Here is an 18,982-nt window from a genome sequence, read left to right on the forward strand (position 1 = left end):
AAAGTTTGAAGTGATGACGCACCTGCAGTAAAATCTTCATGTTCTCTCATGACTTCCCAGGCACTTCTTGCATTACAGAGTCGATTGTGTTTATTTGGTGCTTCCCTGTTATGAAGGTTTCCAGTATCAGAGGAATTGTCGTCGCAGAAATTAATTATCTAAATGAAAGGAAAGGAATATAGTAATTAGAAAAAGAAGAAAATGGAATAGAGATATAGAAACGGTTGGAAATAAATGATTAAGACACTGGGAGATTTACTCCTATTTTTATAACAGGGTGTGCCCCGCCCGGTATACCCTTGTTATTTTCAACAGATAATTTTGATGTAAAGGGCCGGTAGGTCAATACCCATCAAGAAGGAGTTTGAATGCGTAATCCTACGATAAAATAATAATAAAATGTTGGCCCGTAACCGTAGAATGAGCCATATTGGCTGGAGGTGCCGTGGCCGAGTGGTCTAAAGCGCCTGCATGGCTATATATACATGAAAAAGTCCGGGGTTCGATCCCCGGACGCGGCAGCTATGCCCGTGAGCAAGGCAATTAATCTACAATGCTCTTTTATCCTGCTTTCAAATAAATGGAAATGCTATATGCATTATTGGTAACTAGGTGTGAACTTTTTTTTTTTTTAAATCCATGTTTAGAAATGATTCCCTAAAAGTTTTATGTTTTAATCCTTTAATCCTTTCTTATTGACCTTAATTTCTTCCGAGATATTATATAGATTATTGTGTGTGTGTGGGTGTGTGTGTGTGTCCAGCTAGGATGCACCGAATACAGGATTTTGTTTGGGAGCGGGGGTACGTGCAGGTACGTCCCTATGTAAAGATAATTAGGCCTAACACGCCAAAGTTTGGTTTACCTTTCTTATCAATATTATCGTCATGTATACATCAATATTATCTCTTTTTAATGCATTTTCTAAGAATATCTCATTACTATTGTTACGAGGAATTTAACTGAAACTAGTCCCTTCATTTCAATGGGTAGGCCTACCAAGAAATTTCATTAACAATAGCAGTTACCTCCGGGAATGTTAATGGGCCGTGCATGATAGATCCGGTGGCTTGTCCTGCTGATGTTGTAAGCACAATGCATTCGTTGTCATATCCATTCGCCAACTTGTCATCGCACACTCCATAAAAATTGACACCCATTATCTGAACGATTCTCGTTGGATTCCATTCGTATTCCTGAGAGCAACTAAAAGTAAGAACATTACAAAACGTAATTAGCTGGATTTGCAAAACTGTCAGGGTTGGATCCAGCTTTCGGCAATAGGGGGGGGGGGGCGGAAAAAATCACCCACATTTTCCCCGATCGGCTCACCCCCCCCCTTGGATCCGCCTCTGACTGTACAATTCAATGAAAGTCATATTAGCCTCGAAAGAAGAAAATTGTGATATCGAAGATTAATTAACAAGGTACAAATCCGACCATCAGAGGCATATGGATCCCGCCCCCCCCCCCCTTATTTGCGGAGGAAAAAAAAGGGAAAACGGGAAAGAAAGAAAAATAAGGGAAAAGAGGAGGAAGACGAGTGAATAAAATAAGGTGAGGGAAAGACTTGGAAAATAATTTTAAAAATCTTTCATGTCGCAATATAGAATTTACGCTCGCGCTCGCATTGCATATTCGATGAGATACATTTCTTGCTCAATAAATAGTTTTCAGGCCTTAATATCAACAAATTAGATCTATTACAGCAGTAATTAAGACAATAATATTTTCATGAATTCCTAACAATTAAATTGTTCCTTTTTTCAGAATATCAAATATTTTCAGCTCGCGCTTCGCGCTCGTATTATTAATTTTCATGATCAAAAATGCATTTAGAATGCCAAGATTTTAAGTCTAAATCTAAAACACGCGCAAGCATGTTTATTGAGATTTGAAAATTGTTCTTTATTTAATACATGCTTATATTACCCATTTTAGATCAGAATATCAAACATTTTCTGCTCGCGCTTCGCGCTCGCATTATTAATCTAGGAACATACCCAATTACCCATCCTCTTCATGATTTACAAAACATGAATAGAGTGTCTCGTTTTCAGGTCTAACTCTCACCCCCCCCCCCCCCCCCGCTCACGCTTCGCGCTTGCATTGTTTAGTTTTATACCTATCCCGGATTGCAAAAAGCGTTTAGAATGTCTATTGTTTTAAGTCGGAATGTCAAACATTTTCAGCTCGCGCTTATATTATTTGATCGTTGAAATAGGCATCGTATTCAAGGATAACTGCAAACAGTCTTAACAGGTCCATTTTCGATTAGACTAGAACGAATATAAAAAAAATTCTGCCCGCACTAAACTGTATATTTAAACATGGATTATGAGATTATTGAATATTTAGATTAATTCATGTAGCTAAGAAGTGACCATTAGGACTACCCCTTCAAAGAAACAAACAAAAACCAACTTTGAGCGGCCGGTCGGGGAAAATATGGGTGAACATTTTTTTGCCCCCCCCCCCTATTGTTGAAAGCTGGATCCGCCCCTGCAGATGTCTAACAGTTTACTTACCGACTGAGTTTATGGGCACTTTGAATCTTTAACTCTAGAATATGGGAGGTCAAGATATGATCAAATACATTTATTTTGACTTAAGTGGAAGAGAAAAAATCATGAAATAGGTCAATATAATAATAATAATATTAAACAATCATGTGAAAATTAACTTTCTGACATAATATTGATTGTCAGAATTAATATAAGACAAGTGGATCGTTGCTTGGATGTGAAGTCATACTGCTAGAACCATTCATTCTAACGTTTTAGATTCATGATATTTATATGTTTTATTTTAGTTTGCTTATATAGAACCCATTAAGAAGGCTTAAAGCCGAAAGCTTGGAATAAATTGTGGTCTATAATTATCAGGAACTTCCAATCTTCTTGTCTTTTTTTTTTGGGGGGGGGGGTTGCAATAATGGCAATTTCAAATCACATAGAAATCAAATCTTGTTAAAATTTTATTGAGAAATGAGAATGAAAAAAAAAATAGTTCACATTTCTTACAATATAATGTCCAAGTTGCTGTTTTCTAGAATTAATTAATCATGTAAATTTCGTCTCCAATTCGATGAATTGTCAGTGTTGTGCTTTTTTGGTATTTTTATTCCAATCAACCTTTGGGGGATGAACTTGCCCTTTAACCTATTAAATCTATAATTGGACTTGAACTTCGATTGCTATGATGGTAATAATGATAGTCAACTGCTTACGTAACTGGCTTCCATAGCAAATCCACCATTGATTGGTAGAAATGTACCACGTGATCTGCATCCCCTACCTCATCCGGATATTCGTTGAATAACCCCCAACGATAATGACCCCATTCATGTACAAGAATTCGACCTGAATAAAAAAATGATCAGAATAATACCATCATATAAACGCTTTCATATTATTTCGGCTTAAAGATCTTTGTGTGTGTGGGTGGGTGGTTGTGTGTGTCTGTGATTACAAATAAACGCTTTTCTTGGAAGTTCTTGATTTGTACCTGCAATGCCCGGATTTTCATATGAGTGTGTCAACTTTCATGAAAAATGTGCTCATTCGTACCTCGGTCACATTTGCTCTACGGCGCACAGTGGGCCGGGGCGAAACAAAAGTGCGCCAAAAGTCATTTTGGGCAATTTCAGATTTTTAATTTTTGTTATGCCCAGCTGAAAGACAACACTTTGAAGAACACTTCAGCAAAATATTTCATTCCGAAATTTGCATAAAGGTTGTTGATTTCCTACCTCAAATCGTAAAATGTGACATTTTGCGAAATTTCGCGTATATGATAACCTGGTTGAAAAACAGGCCATTTCACAGGAGGTTTTTCATGTAGGAATCTAAAATGGCTCCCACATAATCCTGATATATTTTTTATTCGTGTGAAAGGGTTCAAAGTATATAAAAGACACCTTTCAGGAGGTTTATAGGATGATTATTCCTCGAAATAGGCTGAAAATCCATGTTTTTTGCATTTACATTAGAAACGTTTAGATTTTCGTGGATTTCTGTCTAAATTCTATAAGCATCATTTTTCCCGATGTCTAAGCTTTAAGTCGATACCAAATTTAGCTGCCTGTTTTTGCCCGTTGTCATGTTAGAGCCGATTTTACTTGACACAACACTCCCAAAAACCTGTTCAAAAACGGTCATTTTTATACTGCGCAGTCATCGTAGCGCACCGTATGGGTGTACATTGCCGTTCGCTTTTGCACGGCGAGGACGATTCCCCTTCCATTCCATGAAAATGACATGAATTCCGGGCATAATGTAAACAAAATAAAGGTTGCTAACGCAAATAAGGGCTATACCCACAACTCTTCCAGAGTTAAAACTTACTTGTAGAATAATTTCAGCCAAAAACCCTCCTCATAGTGATACATTCGTGGTGTTATATACTCTGCGTTTTACACAAGTCAACACAGCTTGATAAAGCACGGTTAATATATTTTTCAGATTTTAATTTTTTTTTATAAATCTAATTAATGATCATTTTGATGCCATAAAATTATTTTCGGCATCTCATACACACTTTTTAGGCAACCAACATTCACTCTGGTCAATCTTAAAGTAGCACATAACACAAAATTTATATACTACACATCGTTTAGCGTAGTTTGTCTTTTCACAGATAGCTTTTAAGTAACCAATAAAAATTTGGTATCAAGGTGACGTAATATCGGCTTTAGATTATTTTCAGTCGATTCTACGCCCAAAATTACCCATAATCAACATGTTAAAGTAAAAATCTAACACGGAATATAATTTTGGCGCACTTTCAACTCATTCTGGCCCACTGTGCGGCGGCCGTACGGCGAGTCGAAAACAGCCGTTTATTCATTTTTATTCAAACCACCTATATGTAGCTGGTACACAAAATGTGAAAACGGTTGTTCTCGACTCGCCGTACGGCCGCCGTAGAGCAAATGTGAACGAGGTATTATGTAGCTTGTTCCCCATCATCATGATCATTGTTGTTAATACGATCAACCTACATTATTAGGGCCTACACTCTATTCGCCTCCCCCCTCTTTATCTCTCCCTCTCTCTAAAATAAGAGCGAATTTTCACTCCCTTTCACTCCTCTTGGAAGTGACGTCAAGGATCATTATATGGAGTGAATATACTAATATTTACACAAATTTCATATTTAAACCGGTTAAATTCACTTAAAAACAAGAAAGTGAAATCACTCTTATTCTATTGAAATGTCAATCCTTGTGAGGAGTGAATTTTTCTCTCGATTAGTATTCGGAGAATACTAGTTGCCTGCGGTCTTCAAGCATTTTTTTTTCTTATGCGAAATATAAACGAGCACATAATACGGAATGACGTTCCATTCATCACCGATCTATTTGAGGAAATTCATTGTTCAAAATGAAGGACACATTTATATGTTCTCATGAAATAAATTTGTAAAGCACACTGCATGGTTGCTGCCCCTAAGATAAAGGTATTATATTTTCATAGGATTTACGGATCATAAATGGGGCACATCGGATAATATCCTAACTAAAAGATGAGCTTCTTTCTGGGGTAAGTTGAGTCACAAAAACTATGTACAAAATGTATGGGGGAAGAACCAGCATGTCATTTTTTTATTCAAGGTCTTTTCACTTGCTACTTCTCTAAAAATACTAACATCCTCTAAAAGGAAAAGAGTTGTCATGTGAATTCGCTCCTTTCTGCCTGCATATCAATATTTTTTAAAGTTTTTTTTTCTATACATCACCATAAGAATTACCATGGCTCAATTTGCCCCATGTTGGCCGGTTCAAAATACCCGAGTCCGAACTTAATGCGATATTTTCACATCCACACTTTTTTTATGCATCCATCATGTAAAAGACTATGACAAGAATGAGAATCCACACTAGGACTAACAATATTGTTCTTATGTCTTTATTATATTTAAAGACGAGTGTGGGTAAAAAGCACTTATCTATTTCACACCTTTTCTTTTACTTTTTAGGCTGAAATTTGTATTTTTCCCTCTAAAAAAGTACTGTTTGTTTCAAAGTTGAAAACAATGTGGTGGGGCTAAGGGTTATGTAATGGGTCATCAATGCATAACACCAGCACAATGTCTGACTCATTCATTATTAGCTTGGAGCCACTAGCGTACCTACGGGGGGGGGGCACTCTGCCCCCCCTGACGAGTCACAACCCATGCAAAAACGTATCTTTGCCCCCCCCTGACGGGCTTGAAAAACCTTTTTTGCCCCCCCTGACGAGCTTGAAGACCTTCAATGCCCCCTGACGAGCTTGAAGACCTTTTTTTTTTTTTTTTTTTTTTTTTTTTTTTTGCTTGTCAAATTTTTTCTGGTACGAAATCCTTAATTTGTGATCGAAGACTTTTTTTTTTTGCTTGTCAAATTTTTTGGTGTACGGTTTTGCCCCCCCCCCTGTGAAAAATCCTAGGTACGCCACTGCTTGGAGCTGGTGGCTCAACTTACCTCGCATTCCCCTATTCTGTAAATTTATTTTTGTAATGCATTATGAAAAATTATAGAAACGAACAAACAAAATATCAATACTCTATGCCAGAAAAGAGAGATTAAGAACCGGGATAAAGATATTATATCAAGGGAATGCGGATAAATACCTAATTCTCCATAAATGTCTGTCACTCCGTCATCAAGAAGGAAATTGTGTGAAAAATGAATAAAACTTCCTGGTTGTCCACACCCGAGGACTTGCTGGGTGTATGGTTCAGGGGCCCAGATTGGGTTCGGTTCGGCAACAATGACGTCAGCTGTGTCAAAGGTCAGTCGACCTGGAGATCCATATTCTGATTTTGGGGTCCAGTGAGATGGAATGAGGATGGTGACATTTTTGAAGAAGACTCGCCTTCGAGTAGCTTGGTAAAGAAACCTAGATCCATCCCTGAACATATCCTGTTTTTGAAAAGAAATAAAATAATGTAAACTTCAAAAGTCAACTATAATCACTGGGGTACAGGTAGGGAATGGGGCTTGCGGGGCCATCACCCCCCCCCCCATAAAAAAAACGGAGCTCCATGACCCACGACCAAGAAAAAAAAAGAGAAAGAAAAAAAAAGGTAATTATATGACATTTTATGAATCACGTGAAAATCTATCACAAATTAGATCATCATCCTAAAAAGGTATATGTCTATTTTGTTACTCGCTTCACTCGGGACTTTTAAGGAATACTTTTGCCTCACGCGCAATGCTGTGTGCCCCTTATTTTTTTTTTGCTCATTACGCTACCTTTAATGTAACGAAAGGTATCCTATCAAGCTGTTAATTACTCTGAATGGTATTTCCGATATCCAATTTTTAACATTTTTTCTCGAGGTTGAAGTTCACTTTCTAAAAAAGGCCTACATTTTTACGTTCGTGTTTTATTGTCGTGTATATCCTCGAATCCTCGAAATTTTCCTCCCTAGAATTTTACATTTTCAATCTTATTTTACAACATTAGACTAAGATACGGTTTAGAAATGTATTACTTTCTTCATTCTGTTAAGTGAATTAGGTGAATGACTGAGAGTATAACAGAAAGTTAAATATATACTACATAACACTATACATGCAACTTAGACTGACATACATGTACATTTCTTAAAGTGTAATACCACGCACAGTGACGTAACTACGGGGACATGAGGGGGGCACGTTTCCCCCCCCCCCCCCCCATCTGCTGGCAAAACAAAAAAAACGGGGAAAAGGAGAAAAAGAGGGAGAAAGGAATATAATTGTAATGGGAAAGAAGAAATCATTGTTCATTATAATGTTATAATATATTTTGATTATGTTATGTTATATTTTCATAACTTTATGAAACATAATAATTTGCTCAGGGCTTATGTCTTCATTGTTCCCGGTACTCGCATTATCTGTTTAACGAAATATATAATCATGTTTTACTGAAACCTCCCGTTTTCAAGTCAATATACACCAAATATATTTCCTCGCACTTCGAGTATATATTGTTTTATGTAGTGACATATGCTCAAAGCTTAAAGAGATTGCCCCATTTTAAGGTCTTAATATAAAACATTTCCTGTCTGTGCTTACGTTCGCATTAGTGGATTGGTGAGGATATGTCTGCTCTTCATGAATTCCTACAATCAGTCCTTAAATTGTCCCTTTTTCATATCTAAATATCAACAATTTTCAGCTCGCGCTTCGCTCTCACATCATTTGGTTAGTGAAATACGTATGGTCTTAATGAATTACTACAAACAAGCCTTAGAATGCCCCTCTTCAGGTCTGGATTTCCTAAATGTTCTGCTCGCACTTCGAAAAGTCCATGAGTTAGTTGTCCTCTTGAATATATAAACTCCTCGAAAAAAGTTTGGAAATCTGACTTTGATCGATAATATCCCTCCTCGGTTTTAGTGAATAGTAATGTGTGATTGATACCAATGAATAGATCAAGTTAAAATGATACCCTACATGATAATAATTATTATGGTTCACATGGAAGTACAGTGCCTTGAAATGTAGAGCAAGGTCAAAATTCAAAAGTTGCAAAATGACACAATATTGAAAGTCACTATTCTTCTTTCCGTGGTGATGAGTTTCTCAGCGGTTTCTTTTGTTTTCATGCATCTTATAACATCAACATTAATATGGAATCAAACACATGTACACCTCTGCACAATCAAACACATAACAAACAAACATGCATGGGTATTTCAAACCACGACTCAAACCATGTTTTCTCACAGAACCAATCACTACATAAACCACAACACATCGAAAATGAAGAAGCAGGGGCTTGATTTGAATGGATTGTCATCTCTTTAGGTAATATTCTCGTCCAGTAACGTTGCTCGCTACTGTCCCTCGCATACACGGACTTCATTGCATTTAGCAGGTTATGTTATAATAGACTGTAATTCTTTGTTATATTGAATCACTATTTGCCACCGACACGACACTCTATTCTGTATTATTATAATAAAAAAAGTATTGTCTTGTGTTGATATATTGCTATTCATTAAGAATATAATTAATATTTTAAAAATCAAATTGAAAACTCCAGCAATGTCGACTGCATGCTAAAAATGTGATAAAATATAGAATGTATAAATCCTCAAACTTCCTCATCATATTTAGGCCTATACTTCAGTTTTCTTTTACTGGCAGCTGGGAATTAACAATCCTAACCATCGGCACTCCCAAGGTATACTGAGATATCAGGTATTGGAACCTTTCTAAATTGATGGGGTTGTCAATAGGAGTCATTTTTTAAAGAAGAATTTTAAAGATGATCATATTTTGTGTCCATCTTCTTCCGGTTCCAATCGCAATATTATGAAAGGAAATAATATAACTTCTTATCATGATACTAATACCTCAGTCACCCTACGGCGGCCGTACGGCGAGTAGAAAGCAGCCGTTTTAACATGTTTTTGTACCATGCAGCTAAATACAGGTGGTTTGAATAAAATTGGTCGCATACGGCGCGGCGGCCGTGTGGTCGCCGTAGGGGGAAATGTGACTTAAGTATTAGGCTTTTTTTGTAACCTGTTTTGGTGGCTATTTTCTCTGACTTTTTTCTCTGCTACGCCGCCAAGATAGGGTGAACAACACTTTTTTCTGAACTTTTTTTTCTAGTATTTCTGAACTTAACTCGCCGCATACAAGATAGAGTTAAATCAATTATTCTTACCTGTATTGCCGTGATTAAATCCATATTCTCCGGTATCGAATCATCAATAGCAACGGCGATGTTGGCATAGCCCCCATCGTCCAGAATGACGGATGATCTCAGATTTAAACCATTTCCTTTCACTATAATTAACATTATAACAAAGTAGATTAACGCATTCATTGTTTCGAAGGTCATTTAAGATGCATGGAAAATGTACGAACGAAATAGATAGGGCTGAAAAGTACACCGATCCTGTCTCCCTACACCCAACGAGTAGTTGTTTATCATTCGATACTTTTATATTAATGTGGGAGCCGTATACAAATAAAATTTGACGACAGTGTGTGTACTTGACTCATTGTTGGAAAACGTTCGATACCTTTTTGGGGGCATCGAGGGCCTGATTTCATTCGCTCCGCTAAGCACACGTTTTATCTAAACTTAAAGGGATGGTCCTGGTTGGAAATATTTATATCTCAATAAATAGAGTAAAATTCACATAGCAAAATGCTGAAAATTTGATCAAAATCGGATAACAACTAACAAAGTTATCGAATTTTAAAGATTTGCATTATTCCGGTCAGCTCTTTTTAGGCATGTCTTTATGAATGTTCATTAGGTGGGCTGATGATGTTATATCCCCACTTGTTATTTTGTATTTTGTTATATGAAATTAGGTATATTCAAATTTTTCTACCAAGAACTAAGACAATTGGTGAAAACTGATTAAGTGCATTAGTTACTTATTGCTGCAACATATTTCATCATAATGGAGACACATCATTTACACACGTATGAAAAAAATGAAACATTTATGATTTCATGTAATAACATAAGAAAAAGGAAAGTGTGCATGTGACATCATCAGCCCACCTAATGAATATTCATGACGATGTGCATATTGTTATCCGATTTTGATGAAATTTTCAGCATTTTGCTCTGTGAATTTTACTCTATATATAAATATTTTTATCAGCTCGGACCATCCCTTTAAATTGCCAGTGTAGTAATTCCCTCCAATCGTGATGCAGGTAGATGAACATTTCTGGGAGGCGTGGCGTGACCTTTAAAAATGAATAGGGAGGATAATACTCGCACTGTTCCAGCAATATTGCGAAATGAAGGCACAGAAGGGAATTTCCCAGACAATTTAAGTGATTGATGACATAGCAATTAAGATTGATCATGTTGATATTATGGGCGCCACAAAATAGTTTTGGTGGATGTATGGGAGAGGGCTTAGGACGCAGCTAAGTAAATGAAAAGAATAAAAAATGCCTTCTTTTTTAGACTGATATGACTTTTTTTATTTGCTTTAGACCAAACGCTCTTCATTTTTTTTTAGTGATGACCGTTTTATATTTTTCATTGTATTTTTGCATGTCAAATATTTGCCCCCCCCCCAAAAAAAAAAAAAAATGCTGGTCAAACCTCCTCATCATAGTAAATGCTAGATCCGCTATTGAGGAAAGTCAGCTACTGTTCAATTTTATGAGTTCATAAGCTAAGACCCTACGAATTTACTCCGACATGGCATATCGAAGGCGAAGACTGTGGCAGGACGAGCTTCGCAAGAGGGGTAGGCCCTAAAATCTGATAACTGGAAGGAAAGGGGCTATAATGATGCAATGAGAGTGCTGCCTGGGGCAAATTATGTTGGGAAATTGCTACAAGACTGGTTGGGAAAGTCCCTATTCATTGATTGAATGTTTGCATACAAAGTTTACACAAACATTTTAAAGGAGTTGGATAATGGATCTATATTATTATGTTTGTGACTCACTTTATCCTGCATGCATATAGGGTGAGAGCGTAATATAGGGTAAGGGTCAAATTTTCGTCTAGAAAACACATTGAATTGAATAATAGTAAAAATAGTAAAAAATAGTTTCGCAATAAAACATGAGATGAATCAGACGGATCTATCAAAGTAAAATTAGTAAATGCTTTTAATCTATTTCATTTATTTTCCCTATTCCTGTATTTGGTGCATTTACATCTTAATTGAAGTGAACGATGGTGCTCTCGCATTATTTTGTCGAGCGCTACACGCTAAATGTTAACACCCGCTGAAAATGACCAAGGTAACCACATTTATTGCGAAAGCATGGAGATTGGTAAATTTATTATAAGTAGCTACCACTACTATATCGCTGCTGCTGCTCCTGATAGGCATAATTCTACTACTTCCACTACTATATTACTGCTGCTATGATACTACTCCTACTGTAAACTACTATACTACTAGTAATACAATATACTACTACTACGTACTACTACTACTACTACAATTACTACTACTACTACTATTACTACTACTAATACTAATACGATATACTACTACTATATACTATTATATCCTACATAGAGTAAATCCTGTATAGTGATTGGTTCAAGTAGCATCATGTGACCGAATATATTTCAACTATGATGTTGCGTGACGTCAGACCTCGATATATTTTTGGATATACCAATATTCTGACGTCATTATTTCACAAAACTGGATATCTAGCTAAACTCTCGGGCGCACTGGCTAGCGTATAGCGCGCTCTCTCTCCCGGGCAAGTCCAGCGATGCGTCGGCGCAGGCACTAATCTGCGTTCCGCTGAGCGCGGTGGCTCAGCGCATAGATTTTGGTTATAAATTATCAAAAGTAGGATATAAAACAAATATATCAGGCGTTTCATTCGAAAGCATAGTGGGAATTATTGATCCTCGGTTGGACTGGCAAAACTACTATATTTCCCTCGGGGCTTCGCCCCTCGGGAAAAATAGTAATTGCCAGACCAGCCTCGGATAAATAATTCCACTATACTTTCTCAAAGCCTGATATATTTGTTTAATATATTCTACTACTACTAAATTACTACTACTACTACTATTAGTACTATTATATACTTATACTAAGAAATATACTGCTGCTGCTACTACTACTACTACTTATACTTCCACTATTATATACCACTACTCAGGGGCGCGGATCCATCTTTCGCCAATGGGGGGGGGGGGATTTTTTTACCCATTATTTTCCCCCGGGGGGGGGGGAATTTTTTTTTACCCATTATTTCCCCCCGGGGGGGGGGGGCACTCGACCAAAAAAGTGGTAGGGGTGTGCCGCGGGCGAGGCAAAAAACGGGGGCCTTGGAGCGGGCTTATTGTAAAAAGGAGGGTCCTCGGAACGGGCTTCGGAACTACAAATGTTTGTGAAAACGGGGGTCCTCGGAACAGGGGAGTGTTTCATCAACATTTTCATCCGACAAGTTGTCAGATCTGACATCTTTCTCTGATGTTGATTGGCTGAGAGGTACTGTTACTATGGTAACTGTCGGATAAAATGGGACTTGTCGGATAAAATGTCCGACAAGTCCTTTCATGAAACGCCCCCCGGATCTCCGTATCTCTGTGAGTGCGTATGCATCCCTATGGAACGGGCAATCGTGCATGGCGCAGCTAGCGCGGCCTCCGCCGGGTGCGCTCGCGCTTAGGCGATGGTCGAAAAGCGCTCTACGGCCGCTTTTCACCTAAATTGTAGTAGATCAATGCGACCGGAACGGCGTAACGAAAAATATGCGAAGCTTTGGAGCTGATTTCTTTCTTCTTTTTTCTCGATAAGAAGGAAATGCTATGCCTTGGAGCGGCTTTCTTTGTTCTTTTTCTCAATAAGACAAAAATGCCATGCCTTGGAACGGAAATTTGAGTGTAAAAATGGGGGTCCCCTCCGCGGCACATACCCACTATGCATTATATACTGAGTGCCCCCCCCCCCGGGATTTTCCCCGATCGGCGGCCGCTCAAAGAACGGGTAGTCCAAACAGCCACTTCTTAGCTTTATCATTGTAAAACAACATAAATATATAGTATTTTCATAAGCCCAATTAAATAGTGCGAGCGCGAAGCGCAAGCTATTTTTCAAGTTTATGTATTTTGTCCTGAACAAGATGGGTATGTAACTACTGCCTGCTATTTTCTTTTAATTCATTCATTTATTTCACAACATATTCACATACAAGAGTTGCCAAAGCTGCACGTTGTACATGTATAATTTCTCACATTTAAATAATTTGTTCCACACATCTACTGTATGTAAGCACTTGCCTTGATAAGCTGAGGCATGGCGGCTTGTCATTGTTCAAAACTCAATTCAATTCAAATTCAATTTGGGTCGAAAATCTGTTTATATATGTAAATATATATATACGTGGTCAGCTTTTACCCGTCCATATCGGAAAAACTACTGAGACAGGCCATCGAATTTGCAAAGGAGTACATTAACATCCCAGCCAGAGACATAAAGATTATCATGCACGCGAGGAAGTCTGTCCTGTTCGACAAAGACACCCCATGGAAGAAAAAGGATAGCGGGAGCCTGTTCGACGTCACCATGGGCAGCTTTGACGGAACAGAGGTCTGCGAACTTGTGGGCCTCTACATTCTGAACATCCTTTCCAAACAGTATGGTAAGGAGCACGTTGGCCTCTACAGAGATGATGGTTTGGCTGTCTTCAAAAGTATCTCCGGTAGTGAAGCTGATCGTATCAGGAAGAACTTGACGAAAACCTTCCAGCAGCTCGGCCTCAAAATCACCATCAGCTGTAACCTCAAGATCGTGAACTTCCTCGACATCACTCTCAACTTGAACTGACGGCAAGTTCTACCCATACCGGAAGCCAAATGACCAACCCATGTACGTTCACAAACAATCCAACCATCCACCATCAATCATCAAGAACCTACCAGCTTCCGTAAGCAGACGAGTATCAAATATCTCCTGTGATGAAGAGACCTTCAAGAAAGCCGCTCCAATTAATGTATGACAACGCCCTGAGATCCAGTGGATACGCAGATAGCCTGTCCTACACGAATGGCCAACCAAGACGGAAAAGAAAAAACAGGCAGCGTAATATTATCTGGTTCAACCCACCATTCAGCAAGAACGTATCAACCAATATCGGCTGCATCTTCTTAAAGCTGGTCGACAAACACTTCCCAAAGATATCCAAACTCAATCGCATCTTGCAATAGAAACACGCTCAAAGTGAGTTACAGCTGCATGCCGAACGTCGCCAGCATCATCAAAACTCACAACAAGCAAGCCCTGAAGGTAGACAATAAGTCAAACAGCAAAACGTGCAACTGCCGGAAAAAAAGACCTCTGCCCTCTCCAAGGGAATTGCTTGGCTACCAACGTGATCTACAACGCGGAAGTAACAACCCCAGACAAGCTGATGACCTACATTGGCCTCACGGAGCCCCCCTTCAAGTCCAGATACTATAACCACCTCCAATCCTTCCGACACGAACGGTACCAGAACAGCACGGAACTGTCGAAGTTCATCTGGGACCTGAAACGATGCGACACGCCGTATACCATCAAGTGGTCCATCGCCAGCCATGCGCAAGCATACTCCAACAAGACAAAGAGATGTGACCTGTGCCTCACCGAAAAACTTCTCATTATGAACGCTGATAAGCAGTCACTGCTGAACAAACGCCCAGAACTCGTTTCGAAATGCCGCCACCAAAACAAGTTCAAGTTATGCAATTTCAAAGACAATCTTCCGTAATCACCATGCACGCACATCGTATAATGCAGTGACATCACCAATACAAGTGATGCAGCCTTTATAGGCATAATTTTCATTGTCACTTTCATTATTATCAATTCTATATGGCATCTCATCTTATTATCGATTAATCGATCAACCACCCATCGCGGAGTATCGATTATTTGGAAAACATTTGAAAAACATTCAAATTATAAAAACCTCAGCGCGCACTGGTTACCTAGTTTCCTGCGCCCAGTATGTGCGTGTTTAGTGTAACGCGCTCCGCGCGATCGCGACATGCATTGTTCAATGGTATTGAAAAGTTTTATCAGTTGCCTGAAGATCGCACCTCACGTAGGTTGCGTGAAACTCAGAGTTGCAATTAAATTTGATGAACCTCCAGTCAACCTTGTGAACTTGTGTTTATTATTCAAAGCTCTTCCTGTGAAGGACATCGAGCACTCTATACAAGGATAGAATTCCCGAAGTATATATATATATATGTGTATTTACCCAGGGTAGCCACTTCAATCATAAGACTGCTCTTCCAGCGGGCCCTTCATAACATAATGTTATTATTACCCTTCTCCAGTCTAAATGCTGAGCGCCAAGCAAGAAGGCGGAAGGTTCCATTTTTATAAGTCTTTGGTATGACTCGGCCGAGGATCGAACCCACAACCTCCCGTTCATGAGGTGGACGCTCTACCACTGAGCCACCATCATGGGCGGAAATCCCAGGGGGGACAAGGGGGATGCGTCCCCCTACCATTTTGGAAAGGGGGGGGGACATAATATCAAATGTCCCCCCTACTATTTGTGGTCTTTTATTATGGAAAAAAATACATAAGTCAAAATCGAAATTATACACATGTATCCTCGAATTTCGAAATAAATATAAACAGATAATTTTTGTTAAGAACTTGGATAGGAAAAGAAAACGCATAGGGGAAGGCGGGGTAAGTTGTGACACTTTTTTGCATTTTGCATGTTAGAATTGATATGACTAGTAATATTGTAGAAATAAGTACCTTGCCTTTAAATTTGATTCTTGGAAAATATTTTTCACCTATATATAACTTTCTACCCTCACACTGAAAGTCGTTGTGACCTTTGAAAAAATGATGTCAAATGGCTCAACTTGCCCTATCTGTGGGGTAAGTTGTGCCACCGTCTGGGGTAAGTTGAGCCACAAAAACTATGTACAAAATGTATGCGAGAGAACCAGGATGTCAATTTTTTATTTAAAGTCTTTTCACTTGCTAATTCTCTATAAATACTAACATCTTCTAAAAGTAAAAGAAATGTCATGTGAATTTGCTCCTTTCTGCCTGCATATCAATGGCTTTTTATGTTTTTTTAATTTTCTATTATATATTACCATAAGAATTACCATGGCTCAACTTGCCCCATGTTGGTTGGCTTAAATTAGCCCCGTCCGAACTTTTTGCGATATTTTGACATCCACACATTTCTTATGCATCCATCATGTAAAAGACTATGACAAGAGTGAGAATCCATACCTGGACTAACAATATTGTTTTTATTTCTATAATATATTTAAAGACGTGTGTGGGTAAAAAGCACTTATCTATTTCACACCCTTTTTTACTTTTTTGGCTGAAATTTGTATTTTTCCCTCTAAAAAAGTACTTTTTATTTCAAAGTTGAAAACAATGTGGTGGGGTTAAGGGTTATGCAATGGGTCATCAATAAATGACACCACCACAATGTCTGACTCATTCTTTATTAGCCTGGGGGTGGTGGCTCAACTTGCCCCTATGCTCAACTTACCCCGCCTTCCCCTACCGGCCCGACTATTCTCGAACTCGCATCTAGCCCTATATGCCAGCCAAAGAGTGATGACATTGGCATCGATGCCCTTTGTCAATTTCATAACTAATAGAAAAAAGAAAATCGCCCCTGGATACTTAAAAGTAAATTTAGTGTATAGATGGTAGACGAGAATGTTCCATGCCCCGCAAAAACATACCTTTGTTTAACCAATTCATTTTCCCTTTATTCCAAATTTACTTGGAATATATATATATTAAGAATATTTTCATTGTTCGCGTACTCGGTAAAAAGAATAGTTTTCATGAGTTATGATTAATCCATCGCAATGAATTTTAACTATGTTTTTTTTATTTGTTTTTAAATACTCTATTAACGAGACTTTTATATTTCATTTTTACACAAAAATCCTGCCGTACGTGGGAGGGGTCATCAGATCAAAGGGGCGAAGTGGCGGCCCGCCTCCTATTGGCGGCGCAAAATAGGAAGGTGAGGAGAAAAATTAGAAGAGAGATAGGACGAGGAAGAAAATTGAATGATGGAAGGGGAGGGGAATAATTAGAAGAGAAAACTTTCAGGTCATTGTATAAAAAAAAAAAATCTTTCACTTTTTAGATCGAAATATATAAAATCAAATCATTTATTTAGGAAGATATCGATCTTTTTCATAATTTGTAGGTTTAAATCTTAAAAAAAAAAATTAGCTCGCGCTATGTGCTCGCATTGTTTATTAAAATAAACTGCTTGTTCTTTATTCCAAAAGTGCTTGAAAGATCCAGTTTTCGCATTAATTGTTTAGATTCCTATCCTGTTCACAATTTATTTAAGTACTAAGAATATCCAGTTTAGGTTGGAAAATCAAAAACTTTCACCTCTTGCTTCGCGCTCGCATTAATTGTTTCCTGTTCATTATTTTTCATCTAAAGTACTAAGAATGTCTAGTATTTAGGATGGATAATAAAAAACTTTCAGCTCGCGCTTCGCGCTCGCATTAATTGATTAGATTCCTATCCTGTTCATATTCTTTTTAAGGCGCTATGAATGTCCAGTTGTTAGGTTGGAAAATAAAAAACTTTCAGCTCGCGCTTCGCGCTCGCATTCATTGTTTAGATTCCTATTCCGTTCATTATTAAGTGCTAATAATTTCCAGTTTTTAGGTTGGAAAATCACGCTCGCATTAATTGTTTAGATTCCTATCTCGTTCATATTCTTTTTAAAGTGCTATGAATGGCCAGTATTTAGGTTGGAAAAAAATTCAGCTCGCGCTCGCATTTATTATTTAGTTAAATTCCTATCCTGTTCATGATTTGAAAAATGTGTTACGAATGTCCAGTTTTTAGGTTGGAATATCAAAAACTTTCAGCTTGCGCTTCGCGCTCACATTAATTGATTAGATTCCTATACTGTTCATATTCTTTTTAAAGTGCTATGAATGTCCCATATTTAGGTTGGAAAATCAAAAACTTTCAGCTCGCGCTCGCATCTATTATTTTGTTAAATTCCTATTCTGTTCATGATTTGAAAAAGTGTTACGAATGTTCATTTTTTAGGTACTTCCTATCCTGTTCATAATTTGAAAAAAGTGTTACGAATGTCCAGTTTTTAGGTTGGAAAATCAAAAACTTTCGGCTCGCGCTCGCATTAATGGTTTAGGTAGGTTCGAATCTAGTTCGTGATCACAAAAAAACGTTCAGACTGTTCAATTTCCAGGTCACAATTTAGGAAATATCAACATATTTGGGCTCATGCTTCGCGCTCGCATTATTTATTGAGGCCTTTCATCTTTAGTCAGGAATACCTCCCCTCTTCGAAATATGTATATATAGATATATATATATATATATATACATGTATATAAATAAATATATATATATGTGTGATGGTGTGTGTGTGTTTGAGTTAGTAACTCTGTATAGAACATAAAAACGGAAAACTCAATTGTGTCCCCCCTATCTTTAAGGAGAGATTTCCGCCCATGGCCACCATGCCCGGTTTATCTGACGGTCAATC

The 18,982-nt window shown here is 38.0% G+C and overlaps 1 protein-coding gene across 1 annotated transcript in view; it reads right to left on the reverse strand.

Annotated features, from left to right (window-relative positions):
• Positions 1–9,946, reverse strand: part of LOC129270216 (calcium-activated chloride channel regulator 1-like) — a 30,166-nt gene extending 20,220 nt beyond the window's left edge. The window contains exons 1-5 of the mRNA XM_064105373.1: positions 9,654–9,946; positions 6,613–6,904; positions 3,230–3,362; positions 1,029–1,206; positions 23–158 (exon numbers count right to left, since the gene is read on the reverse strand). Of these exons, the coding sequence (XP_063961443.1) occupies positions 23–158; positions 1,029–1,206; positions 3,230–3,362; positions 6,613–6,904; positions 9,654–9,830 (916 nt within the window). The 5' untranslated portion in view covers positions 9,831–9,946. The remainder of the gene's footprint in view (positions 1–22; positions 159–1,028; positions 1,207–3,229; positions 3,363–6,612; positions 6,905–9,653) is intronic.
• Between the last annotated feature and the right edge of the window lie 9,036 nt (positions 9,947–18,982).

Source organism: Lytechinus pictus, chromosome 10 (genome assembly GCF_037042905.1).
Source record: "Lytechinus pictus isolate F3 Inbred chromosome 10, Lp3.0, whole genome shotgun sequence".
Lineage (NCBI taxonomy): Eukaryota > Metazoa > Echinodermata > Echinoidea > Temnopleuroida > Toxopneustidae > Lytechinus > Lytechinus pictus.